Source organism: Myotis daubentonii, chromosome 17, assembly GCF_963259705.1.
Source record: "Myotis daubentonii chromosome 17, mMyoDau2.1, whole genome shotgun sequence".
In the NCBI taxonomy this organism is placed as follows: Eukaryota; Metazoa; Chordata; class Mammalia; order Chiroptera; family Vespertilionidae; genus Myotis; species Myotis daubentonii.
In genome coordinates this window covers 32,644,633-32,671,652 of record NC_081856.1, presented here as the reverse complement: position 1 = coordinate 32,671,652, position 27,020 = coordinate 32,644,633, and the positions used below count along the sequence as shown (strand labels likewise).

At 39.0% G+C, this 27,020-nt stretch overlaps 1 protein-coding gene across 16 annotated transcripts in view; it reads right to left on the bottom strand.

The window, feature by feature from the left end:
• The window catches only part of TRPS1 (transcriptional repressor GATA binding 1), a 231,321-nt gene that overhangs the window by 161,875 nt on the left and 42,426 nt on the right, over positions 1-27,020 (bottom strand). For 15 of the 16 annotated variants that reach the window (XM_059671876.1, XM_059671884.1, XM_059671871.1 and 12 more), the window contains 2 exons: positions 23,886-24,811; positions 10,446-11,578 (listed from right to left, as the gene is read on the bottom strand). In XM_059671876.1, the coding sequence (XP_059527859.1) occupies positions 10,446-11,578; positions 23,886-24,811 (2,059 nt within the window). Of the gene's footprint in view, positions 1-10,445; positions 11,579-23,885; positions 24,812-25,766; positions 25,791-27,020 lie in introns of those variants that run through there. The other variant, XM_059671885.1, reaches the window with a different exon arrangement.

Genomic DNA, 27,020 nt, shown 5'->3' with positions numbered 1-27,020 from the left:
GTTTAGAGCCCTTATATCTAGTAACATATCTAATAATCAGGATGATGTGCCTTCAAAGATCCTGAGCCATCCCATCCCGTTACAAAATAATAAAAAATAACCACATCCAACCCTTCACCCATTATTCGACTGGTACTTCCTCCTAAATAGGCTAGGCCCGGGGCCCCTGCCCAGACAATGGATTCAGCTCAAGGTATCACACTGAGACACGGTGTCTAGGCCTTCTAGGTTTTCTAGTTTCAAGTTCCTGTACCAATGAACAACTCCCCGACTCCTGACAGGTCTCAACAAGAGCTGCTCTCATCAGCCCCACAGAGGAGCTCTTGATCCAAACGGCCCAGGAAAACCTTCCATGAGACAGAAGCCGGAGAACTGTCGCATGCAGAGAACGGTGGGGGGTTGGGTATAAAGCACAAAAGGAACACCAACTACAGAGATAACAATTCAGTAATTACCAGGTTTTACATTGCAAAGGAAAACATGGTTTTAACAGGAAGGATATTAAAATAAGATGGTAATAATACGCTCAACTCACACACCTTTTCTTTTGAAGAGTTCAAAGCACTCACATTCCACTGAAGTATAAAGCCCATTTCACAGACAGTAAAATGGAGAAACTGTGACTTACCCACTGAGCCTACATCAAGTCAAGAATATAGGGCTTCTACCTCCCAGATCAATGTTCTATTTTTCTACCCTCTGTTTCCTCCATTTTTAACTTTATACAACAATAAATCAAATGATTGGTAATATGGAAAACCAAAACATGCAACATGAAGAATGAAAAGTGAATACATGAGGGGATGGTAAAGGTCTTCTAACCAATACAAAAAGAAACCGACTACAGCAACGATTTGCAAATCAGGCTATGTGCAATGCTGCAACTTAAGGAGTTTCTTGGTAATACATATTCCAAGGCCCCTCTGTTGCTGTACAGAATAAGAATCTCCTGGGCATAATCAGAGAATCTGAACTTTTAACAAGCTCCTCAGGTGACACCAATGCAGGAACCAGCATCAACCTTAATAGAAGGATCATGGTTCCAACAACTCAGTAAACACTCATAAGACGTCCCCCAAGTCCAGCGACTTTAATAAAGGCAGGAAATGCCCTTACAATCTTTCTTATTCAGAATCTTAAGAATCTGGGTGTGACTACTGTTAATGAAAAGAGAGTAAATCTTGACAATTAAGCAGTAAACTGTTAAACAGCTCAATTTTCAGTTCTTTGAACCCCAGAAGATGAAGCAGAAAAGGCAATTTCCAACTTAGTACTCTAAAGACCTGGAGGACTTCTTACTCCCTGTAATACCAGCCTTAAGAAATGACAGAAACTAAATTTAAAAGACAGCATTACTTTAAACACTCGGAGCAATACAAACTTTTCAATAACCTATGCTAACATCTAGAGCAGCGGTTCTCAACCTGTGGGTCGTGACCCCTTTGGGGGTCGAACGACCCTTTCACAGGGTTCACCTAAGAGCATCGGAAAACACATAGATAATTACATATTGTTTTTGTGATTAATCACTATGCTTTAATTATGTTCAATTGGTAACAATGGAAATACATCCTGCCTATCAGATATTTACATTACGATTCATAACAGTAGCAAAATTACAGTTATGAAGTAGCAACGAAAACAATTTTATGGTCGGGGGTCACCACAACATGAGGAACTGTATTAAAGGGTCATGGCATTAGGAAGGTTGAGAACCACTGATCTAGAGCAATAGTCTCAAATTCTAACATACATAGGTAACACCTGGTAATCTTGCTAAAATTCAGGTTCTGATTCTGGAAGTCTGAGTTGGGACCCAAAATTCTGTGTTTCTTGTAAGCACCCAGACGATGCTAACGCTGTGGGTCCCCAGACTGCACCTTAAGTAGCAAGGATCATGAAGCCATGGTCAGAAATAACTTCAACACGGATGCTAGTTAGTTTGGAATGAACTCTCAGTATATAGACTTAGCATTTGAACATTCCCATATGAATTCTTTATGATGGGCAACATCCTTTTCTCTGAAAACACATACAATATTACTCACCTCAGAGAGTCAACACTAACAGCTTTGTAAGTTAAAATTACAAACATGATATTGTCAAGCATAATCCCCAAACGGTAATTCATCTACTTATTTCATTGTTTGGGGGTCATCTTTCAATGTTCTTTAGTGCCGGGCCATTTATACATATTAGCCCACAACAATCACACTAAGCATATATTTTTGTCCCTAATTCACAGAACAAGAACCTGAAACACAGACAAGTCAATTCACATATGGCAGGCATGACACAGTATCTTAACTCTTGTCCATGAGTACTCTTTCATGTGTGCTGTTTGGTACTTGATGAAAAGTATCTAGCTTATTCAGGAATTAATTAAGATTTGGGCATATTCTAGGATGCGTGTCATTCCCTTAATAATAACTGAGAAGACCTTCAACGTAATGCCATGTCCCCAGAGAATAAAAATAGATGATTTCGATACCTAGTCTAAGAAATATCACTCAAGAATAAAAGTTTAGTCATTGTGAGATTTTATTAGTTTGGACTCTCCTCTAACCTATTAAATGCATTTCATTTTATTAGCATTCATATGAAAACCTCAGAAAGGTGCAGGGAATTTTCCCTCTATTTATTAAGACCCACATTAACCACTTTCTCATCCACAGACTTTCCAAATGACTCAACCCAGGAGTAAATTTAGCAATCCTCGGTGCTGCTCTGAAACTGTCTTCCTCTGAGGATTTTTTCCACGCTGCCTTTTATTAAAATCCTGTGTGTATCTTACTTTGCAGTTATAGTATCACTGCCTTAAGATCAAGATCAAAGCTCACACCCAATCCCACCCAGAACATCTCGTCAGTCAGTAAATATCTGCTTCATAGCCAGAGAAGTAGAACCCATGGGGGAGGAAAAACTTTTCTCTACCCTCCAGGTTCTTTCGACTGGTCTAATAATAAAATAGAATGAGAAAGATTAGGAAGAGAAAATAACCAAATTTAACACATATGCATGTATGGGAACCCCACATACATGAGAGAGTCAGAAACTCCACATGTATGAGAGGCTCAGAGGCCAAAAGGGAACATGGGTGCTTAAGACATCCTGAGCTAGGGTGCATGAGATAAGTGCCTTGGGGGCTTCATAGGGTCACTGCGAAATGATGTTCAGTAAATGCAAACAGACCAAAGATGTTCTGTCTAACAATCTCCCATTATGGGCAAGGCCCCTAGTTCAAGTTCTTCCAGGTAGTCAGGGGAGGGACAGAAGTTTCTCCTGAGCCGGCAGCTGATGTCGCCCTTAGCTCAAAACAGCCCACATACCCAAGAAGCATATTTTGATCTGACTCACTCTGAACTCCACAGACCACCATAGCTTTGAGGACTTAATGTTGGATTTAATGTGTAGAGCCATAAAGTGGCAGAGGAAACGAAGTGGTATATATTTTGCAGATGGTATATTTTGAGTGGTCCTCTGCATAAACTCTTCATTATTTACAAACTCCTTGAACTTCTGGTTCCATTAAGCCAAACTAATTTAAAAGGCACTACAAATAAATGCTTTGCATTAACTTAAATTCTATACTCTCTTGCCAATTCAAGAGCAAACACTTTCCTCTATCCAAGAAAAAAAAAAAAAGATGTCATTTTATAGGTCTCCCTAGCATAAGAGCTGCCAGATAAAATATAGGATTCTCAGTTAAATTTGAATTTCAGATAATAAATAAAAATATTTTAGTGTAAATATGTTCCATGCAATATTTGGAATATACTTATATAAAATCTCACTATGTCCCATGCAATACATTAGACAATGAGGACATGAATCAAAGAAACTTTGATAGAAGAACTAAATCATCCTTTGCATCCAGAAAAAACTACACCAAGCTGCCTAAAAAAGGCCAAATTGTACTTAATTCAAGTGACAAAATTTCTGGGAGAAGAGATGTTTTATTCCTTATCCTACTGGACAGAATTTTCATGTGCTATAAAAAGCACTTATTTCAGATCCATTCACATTTCAATGCACAGTGGGCTTTTATCCTGGTAGTAGCATTTCATTCATTGGTAGAGATTAAAAGTATTTTTATAATTCATAAAGGGCTGAGGTTTTTTAGATTCTTAAAAAAAAGTCAGCTAAAAGATGCTACTTTTTTTTTCTATTTCTTTATTTCTATTTTCCTAGTACACCAGCTTATAGTACATGTGAAGTCAGCTCTGAGCAATGCTTCCTTTTTTTCCATTAAATGTTATCTTCCAGAGATTTATGCCAACACTTGAAAAGCTCTCCTTTACCAAATAATTGTATTTCGCTTCCAATAGTTTTAACCACAGTTTTTTCTTCTGCAATGACTAAATGAATATCAAAATAACTGAATAAATCATAAGTACCAATCAATTAGACAATGAAAGTTATTTTCTGGTAATTATGGACTATCACACAGATAAATTGTCACAGAAGAGGAGTAAATGGAGGTGATTTAATTTACATAGTTTAGTAGATCTGATATCTAATAAAGTCAATCATTTATGTAACATATATTTGTTGTTAAAAAGTCTACCCGTGTGGCAGTTGAGATTACTGACACTAGAAGGATGGAATAAAAACCAGGTGAAGAGGAAAATCTCAGGGACAAAATATGAAGTTATAGGTGAATAAGCAGATGAATCAACTCTTAGAAGTTGGAGATATGATACTCAGCTTTAGTGACGTACAGAGGAGCAGTCTACAAACTAAAATCTAGGAAAAACAAATTCTGAATTGAAATTCCATTCAGTCAACTTATCACCTATTTTTTAAGTTGAAATAATCTAGTAAGTACTCATTTGGGGTAACTGGTTTTTTAAGTGGGTTGTGGGCTGATTTCATCTTCAAGTAGTGGAAAATGCACAACTAATGTCATATCTGAAAAATTTCAACTGATGATTCACTTTTGAGAAGGAGATATCCCCTATGAAATATTCAAAAGAGAAAGATAAGCTTTCCGGTAAAATAGAAAGTAAACAAGAAGTTGGGACATAATTTCTATAAACTAATATGAAATGAAATCATGGCTAAAATTTCTCTTATTCCAAGATTTGTGACTGTTCTTGTACAGTCTTCAGTACCATTAAATCTGAATTTCTAGTAAATAATGTCATGCTACTGTGAGTTATTTTGTTGATGGACTTTAATATCCTGGGTAACGTTTTTATCTCATAGTGGAAATTTTCAACTTGTACTATTATGTCCATTTTCAGGTATTACAGGCAGCTGGTTTATTAGATATTGTTTAAAAGGACATGTCCCATAACATACACAAATCCAAATGTAGCCATCATGGCTCTTACCCTTTTAGAAACTCTGTACTAATGCACGTGTAGTTGCTCTCAATTGTTTGCTAAGCTGTTATTTAACTTATCCATATGTTTTAAGTTTCAATAATTATATTCTAAATTTAAAAATAGTAGTTGCTTCTTTTTGAATGTTCATTTATAGTCTCATACAGCTTGATCAATTTGTAAGTCTAATTTTCATTTTTAAAGAATTGATTATTATTTTGTAATTAAAGACTATATATCTGAAGTTGCTAGGTATCTAAAGCTACTATTTGCATTTTTTACTGATTTTGGATATAGTGGGTTATATCCCTGTCCATATGGAACATTTTTATAATAGTGAGCTCATTCCAGGTTTATCTTAGGCAAGGCCATGGATATCATGGAGGTGAAAATGGCAGTATAGACAAATTTGTGTTTACTTCTGACAGGAGTCAAAGGAAGGCACTAATATGGAGTCACTATTGTCACCTTCAAGGTGTCAGCTTAGAGTAAAATTCCCGTACTGCACAATCTCTCTGCCGGTGACTCCTGGCTTAGACTCCTGATCAAATGCAGTATCAATATTGACATCGACCCTCAGTGAGTCCTCACCTTCCATGTTTGCCTCATTCTCTTCAGTCTGGGTTTAGCTCACTCTTGGTGAACAGAGAAGAAAAAAGCTTCAGAAAGTTCCCTTACTTCATGGAAGTCTAGCAAGGCATAAAAACGTATATTTCATATAGTATCGTCGTTCTTGTAAGGAAGTAGTCCTCTTACTCCAGAAACATAACTTTATAACACTGAAAATTTTGACAAGGAGAATAGTAGCCAATTAGAGAAGGAGTACACTATTTAATTAAATACTAAAAGAAATGGAGTGTGAGATACAAATTCATGAGTGGATATAATAACTCAGTCATGCTGTGAGCTGGGGCATCAAAAGTAAATACGAAACATTAAGAAAACTGACCAAGTTCCAGATACTGACTGGGTAATGCCTGCAGTTCAGCCCAGGTTAGATGTGGTTCTTTGGGGAAGTGCCCATGCAATCCACACTGAGGTTTTTCCACTCACAGCTCTAAATCAGCTCTCCTGCTTTTTAGCTGTAGTTATTTTATAGCTACATGATTTCACATATTGTACAGTTCTCAGCCTATACTACCATTTTACTACGCTGTAAGTCTTGTATATAAAACACTCAAAACCCTAGACTATTGCACAGTAAAGCAGAATTATGGTGAAAGTTTCCCAACATAAATAATAATGAATAAACATAAATTTAACTATAAAGACATTATTGTGATATGGTAAACTTGTCCCTTTACGCTGTCTTCAAACTGTGGCATTTGGGGAAAATACTTGGATAGCAGGTCAACGTCTTCGACTTCCATGTGACTACTTGCTTTCACATCCCTGCAGCCTCCATTGGCTGGCACTCCTGAGATTGTCATTGTCTGAGTTTCAAATATTTCTACAAGAACTCATAAAAAGATTAGAGGTAAAGTGCTCAGCAATTTAAAGAGTCTAGGATCACACAAACTCCATCAGGTTTTAAGAATAAGGGCAAGATCATTTAAATGCCCCAAGGACAAGTGTTGTTCAATTTTTTTTATCTAAAAAAAATACTGAGAGGTGGGCCTAAACTTAATAAACTGATGAACAAAATAGATCCAGAGACATGAAAGCATGGAACATGACAAACGTCAGAGGGAAGGGGAGCAGGAAGAGATTAACCAAAGAAATTGTATGCATAACCCGGGACACAATAGTGCAGTGAAGGCCGGGGCAGGGGGGCAGGGGAGAGGGGTTCTATGGGGGAAAGAGAGAGACATCTGTAATAATTCCAACAATAAAGATAAATTTTCCAAAAACAAAGTGCAAAGAAAAACGTCAATTTTTGTAAAAATCTAGGTCCTCAGAAGGATTCCAAGACCATGTAATAGTCAAAGACTAAACTCTAACTTACCACGGAGCTCTCAGCGTATTCAAACTACGGTGAAGTCAAAATCTCACAGGGATTTCATGTACTTAAAGATATTCGCTGAGCACCTATTAGCCATCCTGGCACAGTGCTAAATCATGTAGACACAGCAGTAACAAGACAAGACTCGTCTCTTTTCCCTCTGGAGCTTACTTTCCCTAGCAAATATTAAGTAAGCTTTGAGATTATTCAGTCATATTTGTTATTCATACTTTTATGTCTTAGGATCTCTTTTGTTTCACCAAAGCATAGAGGGACTATTTTTTTTTTTCAGACAGGTTTTCAGGCAATGGCCTCAATTTCCTCGAGAAAAACCACTCATCTCAATGATGGGGTATCTAGATGTATCATAGCGTGTGCTTGTGTGCCTGTGTGTGCATGTGTGCCTGTGTGTGTGCCTGAGTGTGCATGTGTGCCTGTGTGTGCGTGTATGCCTGCGTGTGTGTGTTGTGGCCGATTCCCTCATGATTGAAGAAAGCCTCCTCCTTCAAAACAAGAGTGGATTACCTAATTTTCACATCACCTGACAAATGTGCATGCACAGTACGCACACCAGTAAAGCTCGGGAGAAAGCGAAGGTCTGCAAATCTCAAGAACAAATTAACATGCAGCTAACATCAGAGGAGCCAGAAACACTGCAAGTGTGAACATATCTGATTGCAGGGCTGTATCTTTCCTACAGCTGACCTTATAAATTAAACAGTGCAGATCTTAAGGAAGTGCTTTCTGAACATTCACATGCACTGTGAGCACGAGGAGGCCCTTCACATTAACATCTCACATCATTAGCCTGCTGTTGTTGGACTTGAACGGCTTCACTACTGGCGACTGAGAAAATATACACACACTAGCACGAACCTGCAACTTTTAAAGAGAATGGGAGGAGGACCTGTTTAAGATCTTGAGAAGTGAAAATTTGTAAGTTAGGAAATCGAGTCTACATATGGAAAAGCACTTAAATCGTCAATAAATCTCTTTACTTTGATGCTTAAAGGCATAATAACAGAAAAGCATCCAATAAGCGCTAAGTTATAAATGAACACGCTGTACCATCAGGATTTTGCTACGCTAATTCCTACTTATAAGCAAGTCTCAATTTAAATGCTCCTTCCTCAAGGAGGCATTTCCTAATCTATCTATCTATCTATCTATCTATCTATCTATATCTATATCTATCTATCTATCTATCTATCTATCTATCATCTATCTATCTATCTATCTATAACCTAAGCGACTGTTACGACCCATCGACTGAAGGACCAGTCCACCAGTTGCTATGATGTGCACTGATCACCAGAGGGCAGATGCTCAATGCAGAAACTGCCCCCTCGTGGTCAGTACGCTCCTACAGCCAACCTTCCATGGCTGGCCAACCTCCCGTGGCCCCTCCCCCTGGCCAGCAGGCCCCATTTGGCCCCAATTGGGACTTACCAAGACAGCCCCGATTGGCCCTGATCGCCAACCAGGCCGAGGGACCCCACCCATGCACGAATTCGTGCACCAGGCCTCTAGTCTACCATATTGGGCTATGTTGTCATTGTATTCAAACGTAGTGGTCTCTGATTCATCTTTAAGATACCCATCATTCTGAAGATCTGTTAAGCTTTCCTACTAAACTAAGTTCCATGAGGCCACTGACTATGTCCTATTTTCTCTTTTATCAGTACTGGGCATAATGTGTATTTTTGGAATTAATTAATTACTTAAGGAATGAATACATAAATGAAATAAAGATACATATCCTAAACTCATCTCTAGAAAATACAAAAATTAACTGGGAAAATTAACATTTACAAAAAGAATAGAGTGAAAGGAGCAGGAAACACTGACATACTCTGTTTACAAATCTGAAATAACTTCAGCAGGAGTGCATACTGAAATCCTAGTCACACATAATACAGAATTCTCACCTTCATATTTACTGTTTGTATGCAAAGAGAAGGTTGTTGCTCGATTTTTTAAAGCACAAAGAATATCCAATCTCATTTTATTTTACTTTTTAAAATATATTTTTATTGATTTTTTTTTTTTACAGCGAGGAAGGGAGAGGGATAGAGAGTTAGAAACATCGATGAGAGAGAAACATCGATCAGCTGCCTCCTGCACACCTCCTACTGGGGATGTGCCTGCAACCAAGGTACATGCCCTTGACTGGAATCAAACCTGGGACCTTTCAGTCCGCAGGCTGACGCTCTATCCACTGAGCCAAAACGGTTAAGGCTCCAATCTCATTTTAAAAGAAAAGTGAGCAACATGTTCTCAAACAGACTCTCTCCAGGTTGAAATAAAAAACAGAACAAATTATAGCGGTACCTTGCATTTTGGAGCGGCTCCATAAAAAATTATGGAATACAGAGCCATACTTAGCAAGGACAAATAAATGAATTGTGGTCAATTAGTAAACTCATCGGCATTATCAGCATCACTGTGGATTTTAAAATGCATTCAGTAAATGGTAAAATAACAACAGGGAACAGAGAATAAATGGTCTGAAACAAGCGGTTCAATTAGAATCTGTGGTTGTCTATAAATATATAACCTGCAGCCCTAACTGGTTTGGCTCAGTGGCTAGAGCGTCAGCCTGCGAACTGAAAGGTCCCAGATTCGATTCCGGTCAAAGGAATGAACCTTGGTTGCGGGCACATCCCCAGTAGGGGGTGTGCAGGAGGCAGCTGATCAATGTTTCTCTCTCATCGATGTTTCTGACTCTCTATCCCTCTCCCTTCCTCTCTGTAAAAAATCAATTAAAAAAATATATATATATTATAATTGGAATTATATATATCCTGCAGTTTTATGAATGACCTTTTAGGTCAGTGGTTCTCAACCTGTGGGTCGCGACCCCTTTGGCGGTCGAAAGACCCTTTCACAAGGGTCGCCTAAGACCATCCTCCATGTCAGATATTTACATTACGATTCATAAGAGTAGCAACATGACAGTTATGAAGTAGCCACGAAAATAATTTTATGGTTGGGTCACAACGTGAGGAACTGTATTTAAAGGGCCAGAAGGTTGAGAACCACTGTTTTAGGTGCTCTTGCTCAGTAACTTCCCCAGGTCACCACAATCATTCCCAACCATTTCTGGATCAGCCCCCTGTATTCTATCAATTTCTCCGTGCCCCCTGTCCCCGCCCCGTCCCCACCCCCCGGCTTACCTGTAGTGTCGGGAAATCTCTTCTTCCACCTGGGTAATGAAATCACATTTGGTACATGAGTGTTCCTTGCTTTCCTTGACAGCCGGCGGCCCGTCCGATGCTCCTTGCAGATGGTTGGCTTCCTGTTTGACGTCGGATGCCTGGGACTCGTGAACGCTCTCGTAATGAAAGAGGAGCACATCCACGTCGGGGGTGGAGAACGAACACTGGTGGCACTGGTGTTTGACTCGCGAGCTCCCGGCCGCCCCAGGAGACAAGTGCAAAAGCAAGAGCGCGCAGTGGGAACAATTACTTTTTCTGCAGGCGAACGGGTAAGTGATTTCTCCAAGGTGCTTTTCGGGGCTGCAGAGGCCTCTGGGACAGAATGGACAGTGCTTGATGGTACACTTGTGGATGTTGTGGAGCTGCTGATAGTGACGGAGGAGTGGCCCCACGACAATGACATCGGGGCCATGGCTTTTGGAATATCTGAAGTCGCAGAACTGACAGTTGTAGCTGGTCACCACGTTCTCCTCCGCCCCCTTGCTGGGGAAGTCCTTCTTTTTAGTCCCGCCGGAGCCCTTCTCTGCCTTGGTCATGGGCTCCCCTTCTGCACTTTTGGCCAAGTCATTCTGATTAATGACGGAGCCCCTGGCAAGCTTGTCGTTCAATTCTGGGTTCAGGCCGGCGGATGGCGCTCCTCCGTGCTGCTTGCCATAATGTTCTAGCAGCTTCAGTGAGCTAGATGACTCGCAGCTGAAACTACAAAATTTACACCAGTAGTAGCTGGTGGCCTCTGTACCATTCTGTCTCGAGGAATCAAGGGGCTTGATGGGCACTGAGTAGCCAACAGGAGTGTCATCGCCCGCCTTGACCGTGATCTTGTCCTGCCACTTTCCCAAGTCTCCAGAATCACTGGATCGAAGCGCAGGGATGGACTTGTTAGAGTTTTTCTCTGAAGGCTTGGCACCCTCAGAGGAGGGGAGAGGAGCTTTGATTTTGTTCGGGTGAGTCTGAAGAAAATGTTGTTCTAGTTCAGTTGACGAGTTGCCCATGTAAGTGAAATTGCAGAATTTACAGCGGAAGTACTTGGTGTTGCCTTGGCAATCTGGTGTTTTCCGTCCAATGCCGATGAATGTTCCACCTGAAGTGACCTGGTATAGAAGAGACGGATGTTACTTTACAAGCTGTCATGAATGCCATGCTCTGCGTAGGAGGGAGGAGAGGGCACGGGCAATTATTCCACATAAAAAAAATACAATAGTACTTCTGCTTATTTGGAAATCACTTGAATAATCAGAGCCAAATAAATCCACTCTCCATTATTCAACAGCTACTTGATGAGAGGCTCATTATGTTAAACATTTTGGGCCAAAGTATCAGAAGAGTGTAAGTAGTAAAAGGACTAGAACTAATTCAAAGGATTTAATAAGATATACTTTTCAGAAAAAAAAAAAAGGTGAAGAAAACCATTTTCTACAAAGTAGGTTTTACTACTGCCTCCTTCAAATCCACTTCCTACAAAAGCATCCAGACCATGTGGGGATTTCTCCTGACAAAACTAAGTGTTGCTGTCAAAACCAGAGGCAGTTGCTCGGAGATTACTCAATGCAGAGGTTCTCCAAGGGAATCCTCTATTCAGCTTCTACAGCGATGAGACTGCAGGCCAAGATGACATTCATTTTTGGGGGTAAAACAATGATGCTGACACGATCACTCAAAATGGCTTATAATTATAGAGCCTGAGCATGCATTCTAAGGCTAAAAATGAAATGAATGCAGTGGGCTTGAGGTCTTGGTGAAGGAGCACCAATGTAAAGGTTTAAAATGTTTCCCAGTGTAGGACAAATGAAAAAAAGAAAACAGAACAGGGATGCATTAAAGTTCTATCTCCTAGCAAAGGCTCAGCCCCTCCTAAGAGGATCGTTCAAAGGCCAAAATGCAAAAATTCTACCATAAAAATCACCACCGCTTTGCATTTTCATTATAAATGTGTATAGTATCTAGGCAATGAAGGCCTTCAAAGGGCACTTTATATAAAATCCTCACTCCCTCTCCGGTGTGCACGTCAATGGGCAGTTTACTAAGGGCCACCACCGAGCAGCCAAAATTCCTGGTTTAAAATAGAGTCTTTGACTGAAATGCTCCAAGGAGGGAGAGAGGTTTTCTTTCATCTATCAGAGAGTTTTTGAGTGTTTCCAGTACCAGATGTCATACAGTAAGCACGTGGCATAATCATGTTCCGCCTTCTTCAACAGCTGCTCAAAAATGACATGTGTGATCACTGCTCATACCCAAATCACACCAGGAGAAAAGTCTCAAGATTCTCAAAATCATGTAAAAGGTTCTAGTTGATATGCAAACACTATTCCTTCAACACACTGAGAGGGATGTCTGTACCGCGATTGCGCAGGACTAAGACTGAAGTCCATTCTTCCACTTAGAGACAGTAGTGACCGTGATCAAATGACGTAACCTCTCTGAACAGTAGCTTCCTCCACTGGGCAACCTCTACATGTATTTCCAATATTACAGTTGTAGGGCATGCACATGAACCCATCAAATAGCTCAACATGTACTGTACATCGAGACAATCATTTATGAAGGTCTCCCACAGCCTTCAAACGAAGGAGGACAATGTTTCATTTTGACAACGTCTATACCCACCATGGCAAGCGCACAGATTTCAGCCTGTCACCAGCAGAGCATCATGTAACTAGAAGGGGAAGAATGGGCCCCCCGCTTAGGCAGCACCTACCAATCAGCGGTGTGACAGACGTCAGAGCCAGACCACATGAGGACACAGTCCAGTCATCACCCTAACCTAGCACTGCAGTGAGTAAAGCAACTAAAGTTTGCCCCAAAATTGAATGCATTTTATAAAGCCAACTTTGAAAAACATAATTACTCAGTGTTACATTCCTTTCTCTTTCCAAAAAAAAAAAAAAAAAAAAAAAAAGATCTACATTCTGGTCATGGTGAAATATAAGTGATGTATATCATTTAAATGCCCTTCTAAAATAAAATGTAGTTTATTAATTTAGGAGACCATGCCTAAGACAATTGACTACATTTACTTTATTTTCATGATTCCCAAATGTTAACTTAAAACAATTATTTTCTAGGTTAAACATAAATACACAGCAAGAATAGTTATGCAAGGTAAGTGTGTGCAGTAAGTGTTTATTGGACATTATTGCCAGGAAATAGAGCTACACATTCAAAGAATTATCTCAAACTTTTCAAATAGTTAAACATAGCAAGAAATAGAAAAAAACATATTCCCTAGCTATGATTATACTAGGGAAGAGATCAGAAGCAGAATAAAGATTATAAGTTTTGATTTTCTTCTTTTGCTAACCAGAACTTTAATTGTAACCCATTAATTCAGTAGTCCCTTTGATAGGGTTATTCACACTTTACAATTTCTATTAAACTGTAAATTCTGTTTGGACCAACTTTTGATGCATCCAATCAGTAGTTAAGTAGCTATTGAGAGTTTAACTGTGCCCTCTCTGTGATAAATATCAGTTTACAACAGTAAACAAGCTAGACCACCTCTCTGCCTTTAAATTACTCATAGTTAAAGACCAAAATTTGTAGATAAAATCCTTCAGTCATTTACATTCACCTTTACTTGCATTTGTTTGTTCCTGAGGGAAATTCTATAAGTCAAATTCTGTGGAAAGACACATTATGTAATCTCCTGGCACCTCCGTATCCTCATCCTCACAGATATAATCAATATTGTACGCCTTGCCATTTTACAGGATTATTGTGAAGGTCAAGGGAGTAAATGGGCCTGCAAGTGATTTGCAAAATCTAGGTCAGTGAGCTCCAAGAGAACTTTCCGAGATGATGGAAATGTCCTGCAGTTTACCGTGCCTGTGGTGGCCACTAGCACTTGTGGCTATCGAGCGCATGAAATAGGGCCAGTTCAGCTGAGGAACTGCTTTTTTAATGTAAGCAGCTTTTATACATTTTTCATTCATTTAGTTTTAATTAACTGAAATTTAAAGAGCCACATGTGACTAGTGCGGTGAGGGCGAACCTATGACGCGCGCGCGTCAGAGGTGACACGCAAACTCATTTTTTTGGTTGATTTTTCTTTGTTAAATGACATTTAAATATATAAAATAAATATCAAAAATATAAGTCTTTGTTTTACTATGGTTGCAAATATCAAAAAAATTCTATATGTGACACGGCACCAGTTAAGTTAGGGTTTTTCAAAATGCTGACACGCCGAGCTCAAAAGGTTCGCCATCACTGGACTAGTGAATACCACAGTAGACAGTACGCTCTACAGTACCAGTCACATAAACAGAATTACTATTGAGTGAAATGAACTATCTGGTTGAATTTATCCTGCCAATGGGATGAAAAAACTGAACAGATAAGCACATGGAGAAATATCTCACTAAGGGCCCTGAGTCACCTGGAATAAGCAAGCGATAGTAATTCATGGCCCCATTATTATGGACTCAACCTGACACATAGGGCCTTCTTCAAAAAATAGAACAAAATCCATCTTTTGCCCAAAGACAAATTACTATGAAGCCGCTGCTGGTGAATTAGTTATATAAAGAAACAGCCATGTTAATGCATGAACAAGAACATATTTTAAATTAATTTTCACTGATTAAGAACATAATGGCTTTTTATTCTATTTTAACCTTATATTTAAAAAACGATTCCTTCTATGAGGTATATTCCATGGCTTTCATTTATAAGTCACATACATAGAGGTCTTTTCACAAGAATGTTTCAGCATATAAACTAAAAATATAAGTGGTTGGCTTTTTTTCAAAGTCTTTAACCCTCAATTTATTTCTCCCTTCCTAATAATATGGAACAACCTGTAAGAATAATTTAAATTAATATGTCACAGGAAAATATTTTTTAAAGCCTCAGAACTCTTAAAACAAAAAAAAAGTTGTTTAACTAAACACAAACTCTTCCTTAGATGCGGTTCTTTTTCAAGGACTATAATTGGCAGTAACAGAGGGACAATTAGGAGGGTGCTTATTTAAAAGGGCTTGAGGTTATGGGCTGATAGTCAAAAAAAGTAAAACCTTAACAATAAAAAGTTCAGGTGTTAAAAAAAATCACTGTTCAAATACTGACGTTACAAATAACGTGAAGTAATCTGTAAGGGCCAATCTTGACTGAAAATAACTATAGTCAGTATTAATGTGCTAATCTACAGAGGGGATGTTTCTGCGTAGTACTATGCTTCAAAAAACACTGGAGCATGTAATATGCCTTAATGATGTATCGTGATGGAGACTTTAAAAAAAGTTCAATAACAAGTCTAATTAGATGTCAATCATCTCGGTCTCATGCCATCACAGCCACTTCCTTGTGTCACTGGAACTGGAATAAACACCCTACCCATTTGGATTTAGAAGCACCAACAAATATTTAAATTTGTATGAGGGGAACATTTCTTTTTATTATGTTTATTGATGAGAGGGAGAGAGAGAGAGAGAGAGAGAGAGAGAGAGAGAGAGAGAGAGAGCAAGGGAGAGGGAAAGAGAGAAACATCTATGGGAGAGAGAAACATCCACTGCCTCCTGCACCTCCCCTACTGGGGATCCAGCCTGCAACCCAAGCATGTTCCCTGACTGGAAATCAAACCAGTGACGTTTGGGTCCATGGGACAACACTCATCCAACTGAGCCACACCAGCCAGGGCATAATGGGGCAAATTTGAGGGTAAAATACTGCATCTTCTTAATTACACACATTTTTATCACCCGCTTTTTTAATTACAGTAATCCACAGTCAAGCCCCAACCTCGTTTCTCACTTTACTCAGTTTAATACTGAACTAATTCTCTATGGTCATTTGGTATTGGGGCTGACAGAATAGCGATAAATCTCAAAGTCAGTCTCAATAATTTGGAAGACAATCTTTGGGGGAGAGGGGGCGGAATACAAAACAAAATAGAAAATGCAGCGCAAGTGGATTACAAAACGGTATATTTTCCATGTACTGACTCACCACCGCTACCGGCTCATAATGGAGATAAATAAAAATTGCATGTGTTCTCTGAAGAGTGTCTTAATGGGGAAAACAGAGTCAAATCACTGTGGCACATCCTTCCTCCAGGAAAGGGTGCTTTGTTGCATGCCTACTGTGCCAAGCACTAGGCATACACACAGAATCAGCACAGTCCAAAACCCCAGCCAGATGTCAGTAGTTTAGTACAGACAGCTCACAAGTCAATCGATGACAACAACAGTGGAATATGTGCTTCTGCTGAGAGATGTACCGAGTTCCATGACAACACAGAGGAAGAGACCTAACCTACACTGACAGGCCAGCAAAGGCTTCCGGAAGGAGGTGACAGCCCAGCTGCGGACAGATGAATTGGCATTTGAGATGAATCTCAAAGGCAGTGGTCATGGAAAGGTTTTTCAGGTGCAGGAAATAAAATCAGTAAAGCAGAAATAAGGGCGAACAAGGGAAGTCGTTCTCAGGAAATGTGGAGGGATCCTGGGGGAGGGGTGAGAAAGAATTTGGAAAAGGAATGTCTTATTGGAAAGTCTATATATGATTATACAGGTTTAAATAAAATGATAAGGTTTTTATACAAAGTAGACCTACACTTCCTACAAAATGTAGGAAAATTTATCTATAAATAAAAATTTTAAAAATTAAAGAAAGGGAAAGAGGAAAGAGGGAAGGAAGAAAGAAAGGGTAGAGAAGGATAGAGAAAAAGAAAAGAAAGGGAAGGGAAGGGAATTGAGAAGAGAACAGAAGAGAAGGGAAAAGAGAAGAGAACAGAAAGAAAAAAGAAAATACGTAAAGAAACCACTAAGAATTTACTAAGTAAGCTTGAAGGGTGTTGGCAGTTAAAGTATAAAGAAGAGGAAACAAACCAACCAATTGCTTGGGGAGAGATACCTATCAGAAAGAAATCCCAGTAACTGACATTTCCAGTGGGACTGACTAGAAAATGGGAGAAGAGAACAAAGGATGGTTTTAAAAAATGTTGCATGAGAGAAGGAACTAACAACTTTAGTTTTACACAGGTTGACTTTGAGATGCCAGTGGAATAACCAAGGTGCAGCTACCCATCAGCTGGAAAAACAGGTCTCAGAACAAACCATTGTTTATTATAAAATTCCCAAATATGTTACTGGGCCCATGAAAGAATCCCGTGTCCTTCACTCCTACATTAGCAAATCATCTAATACTCAAGGAGAACAGCAGGTAGATAAGTAAACCATTTCTCAAGCTCCTCACTGTAGCCCACACTTCCCTCACACTCGGAATCCAGGGAAACCAATCGTCCAGCCCATGCATGGGTGGGGTATGTGATACACTCAAATTCCACACTCTACGTTTCCGCTGCCTACACTTCCTACCAAATTTAGGAAAATTGATCTATAAATATTTTTTAATTAAAAATTCCATACTCACTCCTAAGCAAAGTTAAATTTTCATTACACAGCCTTGGACACCACTAATGCATCTCCTTACCATTTAATCTTCACAGACAAACCAACCGGATTGTGCCTAGAAACTAGAAGAGGAGAATACAACTCTCAGACCACATGTAAAACCATAAATTCCTAAAACAAAGTTCTCCAAAAGAGGGGAATATAAATAAATCAAATACGTGGTGAAATGCCGCTGAATTTGGAGACCAGACATTGCATCACCCTTGATTGATCAGATCAAAATGTGGCACTTGCTCACTCTATCTGAACTAGTTTCTGTAGCAGTACCAATGAAAATGAATCACAGTAATTTAAAAAAAGACAAATCAGCAAAATTAATTTCCTTTTCAGTGATTTCAATTATAAGCCTAGCAAGTTCTAATAAGGCAGCATTACATGACAGATAAAATAACCTCAAGGAAATCACTTATGTCCCCATATTCATTGTGATTCACACATTGTATACATCACAACCCTTGTGTGGCAGCTTACATCTCCTCCCTTTCTTGAGGTTGGCCTATGTTCCATTGCTATTCTAGTTGTAATAACCAGTCTTATATTTGGAAAGGCACTATACCATAGCGGTTAAAGACAGGCTTCCGTAGCCTATCTACCCTGGTGTACACACCATTTACCCCACTTACACAACAATGTGATCTTGGGCAGGTTACTTTAATTCCTCTATGCCTGTTTCCTCATTTTTTAAAATGGACATAATGGTAGTGTCAACTTCAAGGCATTTTATGAAGATGAGTTAATTAGTACATGCAAAGAGCTTAGAGCTACACATGCACATATCAAACCTTTAATAAATGTTAAGTTATTATTAGAAGCGAATCCAAAATTAAAGGGGAAAAAACAGAAGATATGTGCAATTTTGATTATGTAAGCTATCAGATGAAAGAAGAATAGATCAAATGAAAGGTAATACAAAAATTAATTTTACATTTGACTTTCAATTAAAATTAAACAAAGGTCTTTTCTGATACTCTGAAAATGCACACTTACTTCAAACTTTAAAATCCTAGGATGAAGAATTCAAGAGGCCTATGGCCTAACGAGTCTCAGAAATAGACTCCAGGAAGGAAACTGAAAAATGAGAGGGAATTACTCTTTCTCCAAACTTTCCTGGGGTTAGCACACTACTTATGATCCCGTGTTTCCAACAGCTGCATGTATAGGGTAATTACAATGACCCAAGAAACAAAAAGCACTAAATAATCAGTGGACTTGATAAGGTTAGAAGAGCAAGCCATTAGAGGATAGAATTTTTATTGAGTTAAATAACATTAAATTCAATTGGATGCACTGATAACCATTTCTTCTTCTAAACATTCTGCCCAGAGAGAAATACTGACATTCAAGAAAGTGATACATGTTCTTTCAACAATAGCACATAAACCAAAAATCAAAGAGGCATTGACATTTATTCTACTGACCCTCATGTAACACAGCCAAATGGAGATTTAACCATCATGCAGGTAAAGGGATTAGTGAAGATGGTCCAACTACTCTCCTCCACCTGGGTGGCTGCATTATCCAGCTCGGCCGTCTCCAGGATGAAAATAGCCTGGTAAATGCCAGAACTTTGCTTTGTTTTATGGCCTTAGGGTGAGCATATGTTTTATTTTGCACACTTTATTACTTGTTAAAGAGACACAGTCCTGAATACAAGTATGGGTTATATGCCAAACACACAGTACTCTATAGACAGTCTGAAGTGATTAAAGTCTCATTCACCAGTTGTTCTGAAGTGCAATTGTCCTCAACTCAGAAAAAACAAAGAAACAGAACCTGCTAAGATCTACAACTTCCCTCCTACTCCAGATCAAAGGAAACTGCGAGGCAAAAAATAAATATTTGGAAATAAAATTCAAGAAAAGTCAAAATAGACCCAAATGAGATTAATGTTCTCTGATTTTTTTTTTCCAAGACCAAACTGTAACCCCCCTGTTCAAATGAATGTACTGGCATATGTTAAGGATCTTTAAAGCTCAGAGTTAAATATGTTGAAAATATGAATACAAAGGATGACTTCCTATCTCTAAAATCTGTTCTTCCTGCTTCTAACATGACATATTGTGCAACTCTGATAAAAATATTTACAGAACAGAAATGCAGTGCTCTTAGATCAAACACAAGACAGTTACTGGTAAGTTAATAGTGTCATTCTTTGGGGAACCTTAGAATTTCATGAAGGGCCCAAATGAACTTAATAGCTGGAATCTGATAGCTACCTTCTTGGAGTCCTGAATAATGTGGAATCGCAGAAAAAGGCTTAGTCATCTGAAAAGGCAACATACACATCGTGAGCACTTATAAACTCGGGATAACTAACCATTTTCCCGTGGGAAGCACAACTTGACAGGACTCCAACTTTTATAACCTGGTCTAAGGGCTCAGAGTCCCCCATAAAGATGACACAGACGTCCTGATGCGCAGCACATTAAGCCCTAATGAAACAGCACAGTCCGTGTTTAACAACTCAGGCCTCCATTCGGCGATGGTTTAAATATAAGCATAATAAAGCAGATTAAAAAGAAAGAAGCTGTAATTACTTTTTGAAGAACTCAATCTCTTGTCCTATTATTGCTCTCTCTGTGAGCCTCAAAGTCTGAATACAGGTAGTAAAAATTACATGAAGGGCTTACCAATCACACCACATCCATTATTTTTAAAGATTTAAGCACAATAATTGATAAAAAAAACATGCAGGGAACATTTAAAACCTGAGGAACTAATATCCAGGTCAAGTCACATAGCTCTGAGCTAGTGAACATATCTGCATTCTATCGTTTAGCCGATGTATCTTTTCTAGTTTTTCTTGGTAAAGAATCCACAGAATTTCTGATTTCAGGGCAGGGCACACACCTCAAGGTGGTGTGCGCATTTGATTTCCACCGACTCAGAAAAGACTATCCCGGTTTTATAATGGCCCTTTAAAGTGACTTCCATTATCCAGCTGAGGCTCCATCTACCGTGCAGTGCAAAGTGACACTGCTATTTGACATTATTTTTACAAATGTGTAATTCTTTGACTTCACTACTGCTAATAAAATTGTCACAGAGGTGGATATTGTCGGTACAAATATGTCTAAACTTCAATTAGTCCTGCAAATATATGTTATCTGAACTTGGAACTGGAAATCTTAAAATTTGTTTAAATGATTTCTTCTTCCCAACTGTATATCTCATGTTTGCACGCAAATCAAATTATTTAAAACCCACCATGTCAAACCAAAATATAGATCAAAGCCACAGAGTTCTTAAGTCCTGTACTCTGTCTCCTGTTCCTTTTTTCTTGGTCTAAAATGTCATAAATCTGTCATTAACCACCAACTGTCCTGAGTGTTAAAAAAAAAAGCCAATTTAATTGAAAAAGATCAATGAATTGCTCATCTATTACTTCAATTAGCTTAAGTTACAGATTGATCTAAGTAATTCCTAGAATTGAATGATTACTGTCTGCAATAGTCTTACTTACCAACATCTTTTTTTATCAGAACACACATGCCATTAATATACCGTAAATGTCTGATGAAAATGCACTGAAGAAATTCTACCGTCAGCAGCTTATCACCCACAGCTCTTAGCCTCCACACAATTCAAGTGACAAGTGGAGAAGACCTCAAACAGCATTTGAGCAACACAGACGTGTGCAAACGGGGGGAGTTTCAGATGTGCTTTTATTCGATTTGTGCATCCAGGGAAGCTGTTCAATATTTATCTCAGCATAAAAATATTAACAAGTTCCTTATCTCCAGACATGTTTTTGCATCAACATCTGGTATATGTGCAAAGTATTCAGGATTAGCATTTGGCCGACAAGAATATTTGGTGTTCTCTTCCCAAATGGCAGAAAGTTAACTCTCTTTAGACCTGTTTCTGAATCCAGTTGTGTTTCTGAAATAATTGCCCCCTTTTCCCACAGATTGCTTTTTTTCTATGTTTAGTCACATTATTTCTCTTTGAGGGGAAAAAAATAGATCTTAACAAGATTATCTTCCTGTAGGTTCTTCCCTGCCACTTTCTGTCTTCTTTACTCTGGGCTTCTGCAAGGATGTAGTAGATAGCACAGTCGAGGATCAGCTGTTTTATTTCTAGTTCTATTAGTTCAAACTCAGATAGCTCACACATCTGTTTCATTTCTAAGATCACTGCCCAGGAAAAGTGTCCAGCTCATTCTACCCAAACATAAACTTTACTATAAATAACCGAGAACCTAACAAATAACCATTTGGGGGAAATGGAAGTGTGTTTAAAAATCTGAATTCTTCCAAACTATAGGCCTTAGCAATCTTCCTTTTAGAGCCTTCCTGACAGCCCAGATCAGCTTCCCTCAGAAGTCGTCCCCAGAGTGAACAAACTGAAACTCCAGCCGGAAATCCAGGTATTAACATCATATTACTTGCTAATTATAAAACGCCATTTCACATACTGACATTATTCACTTCTAGCCCTTTTATCTAAAACACATTTTACAATCATAGTTTGACAGCAGAGTGTACCTGACATAAGGCAGTGGAATGATCTTTAATGAGACAGCAGTTCAAAGCATGTAGCTTTCATGCATAATAGCTATGTTGACTTAATTTGCTGCTCCACGGAAATAATTCTATTTGTGGAAATTCACAAAGTAAGATGGAATTTTTAAGAGAGCTTTACAAGATGAAATTGGCTTTTCAAGAGTTCTTTATATCTCCCTTAAAATGATAAGATTGCCATTGTGACCTTCTCAAAGGACTTGGAAATTTCTCTTCTGATTCTTCTTCTAAGGATTGCAAATATGTTCACTACCTCTTATTTATAACCCCCCTTGCCTGTCTGGCTTGATTGACACTAAGTCAATAGGTCTGGATCAAATGCACTGTAGCTATGGAGTTGATAAAAATGTTTGATAATTTCAAAAATTTAGGAAGCCAATTAAGTGTGATGTGATTTCATTAGTTCTCTGATACTTCTTCTAATCACCCCGAAAGAAGGTTAATATTAAACCTAATATGCTTTGAAATCTGGCCTAATAACACAATAAAAATCTACACACTATAATAGAAACTAATTTAGTTTTCTCAAGTTGACCGTGAGTCTTGACTATGCTTAAAATAAAATAAGTACATTTCTTTAGAGTCTGTTCTGCAGTTCATTCTACTTGAAATGGCTTTTTTTTATTGTACATATGCCATAACCAAGAGACAGAAGAGTAGATCAAAAAGGTATGCCACGTTTACTAAAAGTAGATATCTAAATTAGTACTAAATGCTTTCATAAATTATTATTTTCCTTACCTGCAGAAAGGAATGCTTTACTGGCCCATATCAAGGACATTCCGGTGTCCCTAAGTACTTACAATCACCTTGACTTCTTTTTCATCAATGTCATTTTATTTCCAAATTTTCACTTGCAATTATGTTGCCTTTTCAGTAATTTATCTCTGTATCCGTCAACATGACCTAAATCTAGTCCAATTTGATGTTGGGCTGAATATAAAATCAAATTCTAATCCAAGACACAGGACAAACCCTTACTTAAGGAAAGACTATACAAAGACTATAGCAAAAGACAATCAATCTAAAACTAGAACAGAATATGAGTCACTACCATGTAGACCCATAAAGATTAGTACCATTTTTTAGAAGACTGAAAAAAAATCAAACTAACCATGAAATATAGACAGCTCTAGATCAAATGCACTGTAGCTATTGAGTTGATAAAAATAACTGATATTTTAAAAAACGTAGGAGGTCAAATCCAAAGCCTAGCTGTTCCATGAAAAGACTTTTCCCAACATCATAGAAATATTGGGATTAATTTCCATGATGATAGGCTAAAGATAACCCTGAATACACATTTGGATGACAGAGCCAATGAAGCATGCTCGTCTTTTTTGCTGGATCTAGCAAGCTACTACCCCTTGGGTATTGGGAGCGTAACTTTTACATGCATGTAAGAATTCACATTTCATTAGTAATAACTTTTTGTGTACAAAGAGATCACAATACAAAGCACAAACCTGTACATCATAGGTCCCATTTAGTAAAACAGGCCTTGAAGAGTTGATGTCCTGCAGCACACCAGAAAGCACGGAGCGGTTGACCTTCTGGAAGTCTTTGGAATGGCTGAACTGCACCATGTTATGAAGGGCTAAGATTTTGCTGTCCAGCTCAGCATCCTGCCTGGTGCGGTTATGCAGTCCTAAGTGATACTTTCGGAAGTGCTTAATCAGATCTGTGGGGTCGTTGCCATAGTAACCATATCCACAGATATTGCATTTAAAGTCCTGAAGCTCTGGAGACAGAGGTGCCGGGTCTGGGTTGTCATTTACCAATAAATCAGTTTTGGATTTATTCAGTCTCACACCCCCATCTGAAGGCACTTGTGGGTTTTTGGAGGCCACTGCAACTGGGCTCGAGCCTTGACAATTGGCTTGACCACTCTGCGCTTGCCCTGTTTCCTCGGCAGCCTTTGGTGACATCTTAGGGTCTTCCTTCGTCTCCAAGGAGTCCCCGGATGGGGTGCAGGCCATATCTTGAGGGTCATCTGCCTCTGCTCTTTGAGGAGACTTCAAGGGCTCACCGACTCCCCCAGCAGCTGGAGCTGAGAAAGCCAACATATTTCTATCTGTCACCTCATCATGTGGGTAGGAGGGAAGGTTTCCTCCCTTACTTGGGCTTTCATAATTGAAGCCAGGCTTCTCACTCAGGACTGAGCTTAAGTCCTTCTTACTGCTGGAAGATGGATCTTGAACATGCAAGCTCTGTTCCTCCTTATTATTTAGTTCTGCAGCATCACTCTGCTCCGTATTTTCTGACATCTGATCTGCAGAAAATGCTTTGTTCTTTGCTGATACCTTGCTTTCTGTACCTATAGGCTCCAGGGTCTGGCCCTCGCCTTCACTAGCAACGTTTCTCAGTGGGGGGTTCTTTTTCCGGACCATATCTGTAAAAACATAAGGAAAAAGGAGATACAGGGTTATTTGAAGGTTGCAGACATGTAATCTAATCTAGAACATTTTACTTATTCTATTCCAGGCTTGTTAAAGTGCATAATAAAAAACTTCCTCAAGGGGGGAAAAAAACCCAGCAACCCTCAGTTTTAAAAATAGCAAAAGATTGAGAATAAAGCCAACAATTAACATTTAGAAAATTTTTGTTGTAGAGTAGCTCATTTATTTTAAAATGGTTTTATGAATACTAAAGCATTAATTATTACTAGCTCTATCCTTCCTATCAGTTATCATTTCCTGCCAATTATAATTTTGCTCAATTTCTTTCTTCAGTTATACTCGGTGATATATACATATGCTTGCATGCTTATACATGCTATATATTATGTAGAATGTGTATACGTATTATGTTTATAGACTATAGATGCATGTTTATGTTTATAGACTATATATTACATGTTTATTTTTGTATGTGTATATAAACAACGTAAATTGGAACTCGATACTGTTACACACTGTGCAACTGAGATATAAATATAGTTTCCACCAAAATATCATCATAGTCAAAATACAGAAAGAGCCTGCTGTAAATGAAGTGAAAACTGCCCCAGTACTTTCAGCAATGAAGGATAAGAAATGTTTTGCCTCTGCCTGCTGTTAAATTCCTTGAAGCCCCCTTTGGGGCGGAGTGGGGGGGTTGCCTGAAGTTAGGAAGAGGACCTGGTATGCATCAGAGTGGCCAGGCTGGGTTTTACTAGAACTCTCTCCAGAACAATGGGGAACCTAACTAAGCCCCAGGATTCCATGCACAGACTGATAGAAATAGTACCAATTCCACCATCAGGAACATACTGGATATCGACTAAAGTAAAATCTTAAGTTAAACCACATGACCTTGTCATTTTATAGCTCAAAATGGCAAAATAATAGCAATTCCCTACGGTTCACCTTCACATGCTAGTTCAGCTGTGCCTTTCAAGCTGGTGGCATCAGTGAGCAGGGTCAAAATAAGAACATGGTGACAAATTCCTCTACTGGAGTCTAATGAATCAGAACTCTAAGGGTGTAAGGAATAAGAAACAATTTGTGTTGTGTCAATATAAGAATGCAGCAACAAAGGCTGGTTGAGGACCGAGGTTCCTGGTCTGTGTTCCTTAACCCCCTATACCCTGGCTGAAAACCGATGAGTACTGGGTGAGGTTGTCACCCCAAATGTCCCGTGGAAAAACCCACCTATGACAGACTAATAAAATAAGCCTTCTGGGCTCGCCGACTCTGCCACAAGGACAGATTTAACAGTTAGTTGCACCGTGACTACCCAAAACGTCCTGAGCAAATCCAAATTCATAACATGTCTTAGTCATTTTCATCTATAACGTGTCACAAGTGCTGAGGGAACCACACTGGCTTGGTATATCTGGGTGTGCCTTTGCTTCTGAAAAGCTGCTCAAGCAAAGTTTTTATCATAGGAATCACTAAGCCAAGATAATGTACTAGTTAGAGTATAAGAAGTCATTTATAAGATCAAAATTCACTCTATTGAATAATGTCAAAAGCAGTTAACCGGCCCAGCTGGCCTGGCTAAGTGGCTGAGTGTCAACGTATGAACCAGGAGGTCACGGTTCGATGCCAGGTCAGGGCACATGCCCAGATTTCGGGCTCAATCCCCAGTAGGGGGTGTGAAGGAGGCAGCCGATCTATGCTTCTCTCTCATTATTGATGTCTCTCTCTCTCTCTCTCTCTCTCTCTCTCTCTCTCTCTCTCTCTCTCTCTTCTTCTTCTTCTTCTTCTTCTTCTCTCTGTAATCAATAAAATATATTTAAAGAAAATAATGTAACTGTACTTAAGAAGTACATTGCTCTTGTTTTATACACAAATAGTGCTAGTCACCAAGTAGCCACAGAATTTCGTTCTTGGAACAGCAGCAGCAGCAACAACAAGCATTTATAGGATGAAGGGCTGAAGTCGGCAGTCAAGGGCAAGAGGCAATGAACACCTGCCAGGCTTCTGAGGGGCGGGGCAGGGGAGGGAACGTGGTCTTCACCTTTGGTGGCATTACCGCTGGGCCCTAAACTGGAACACTGGTTAACTAGTTTGCTTTTTAAGGTTTGCATGCTAAGTGTCTTATTTGTGGATGTCAAAGTTTGAGGAGACATGTAGTTTTCTGTGGGAAGTGGTAGAAGTTGGGAACTTGTACCAACA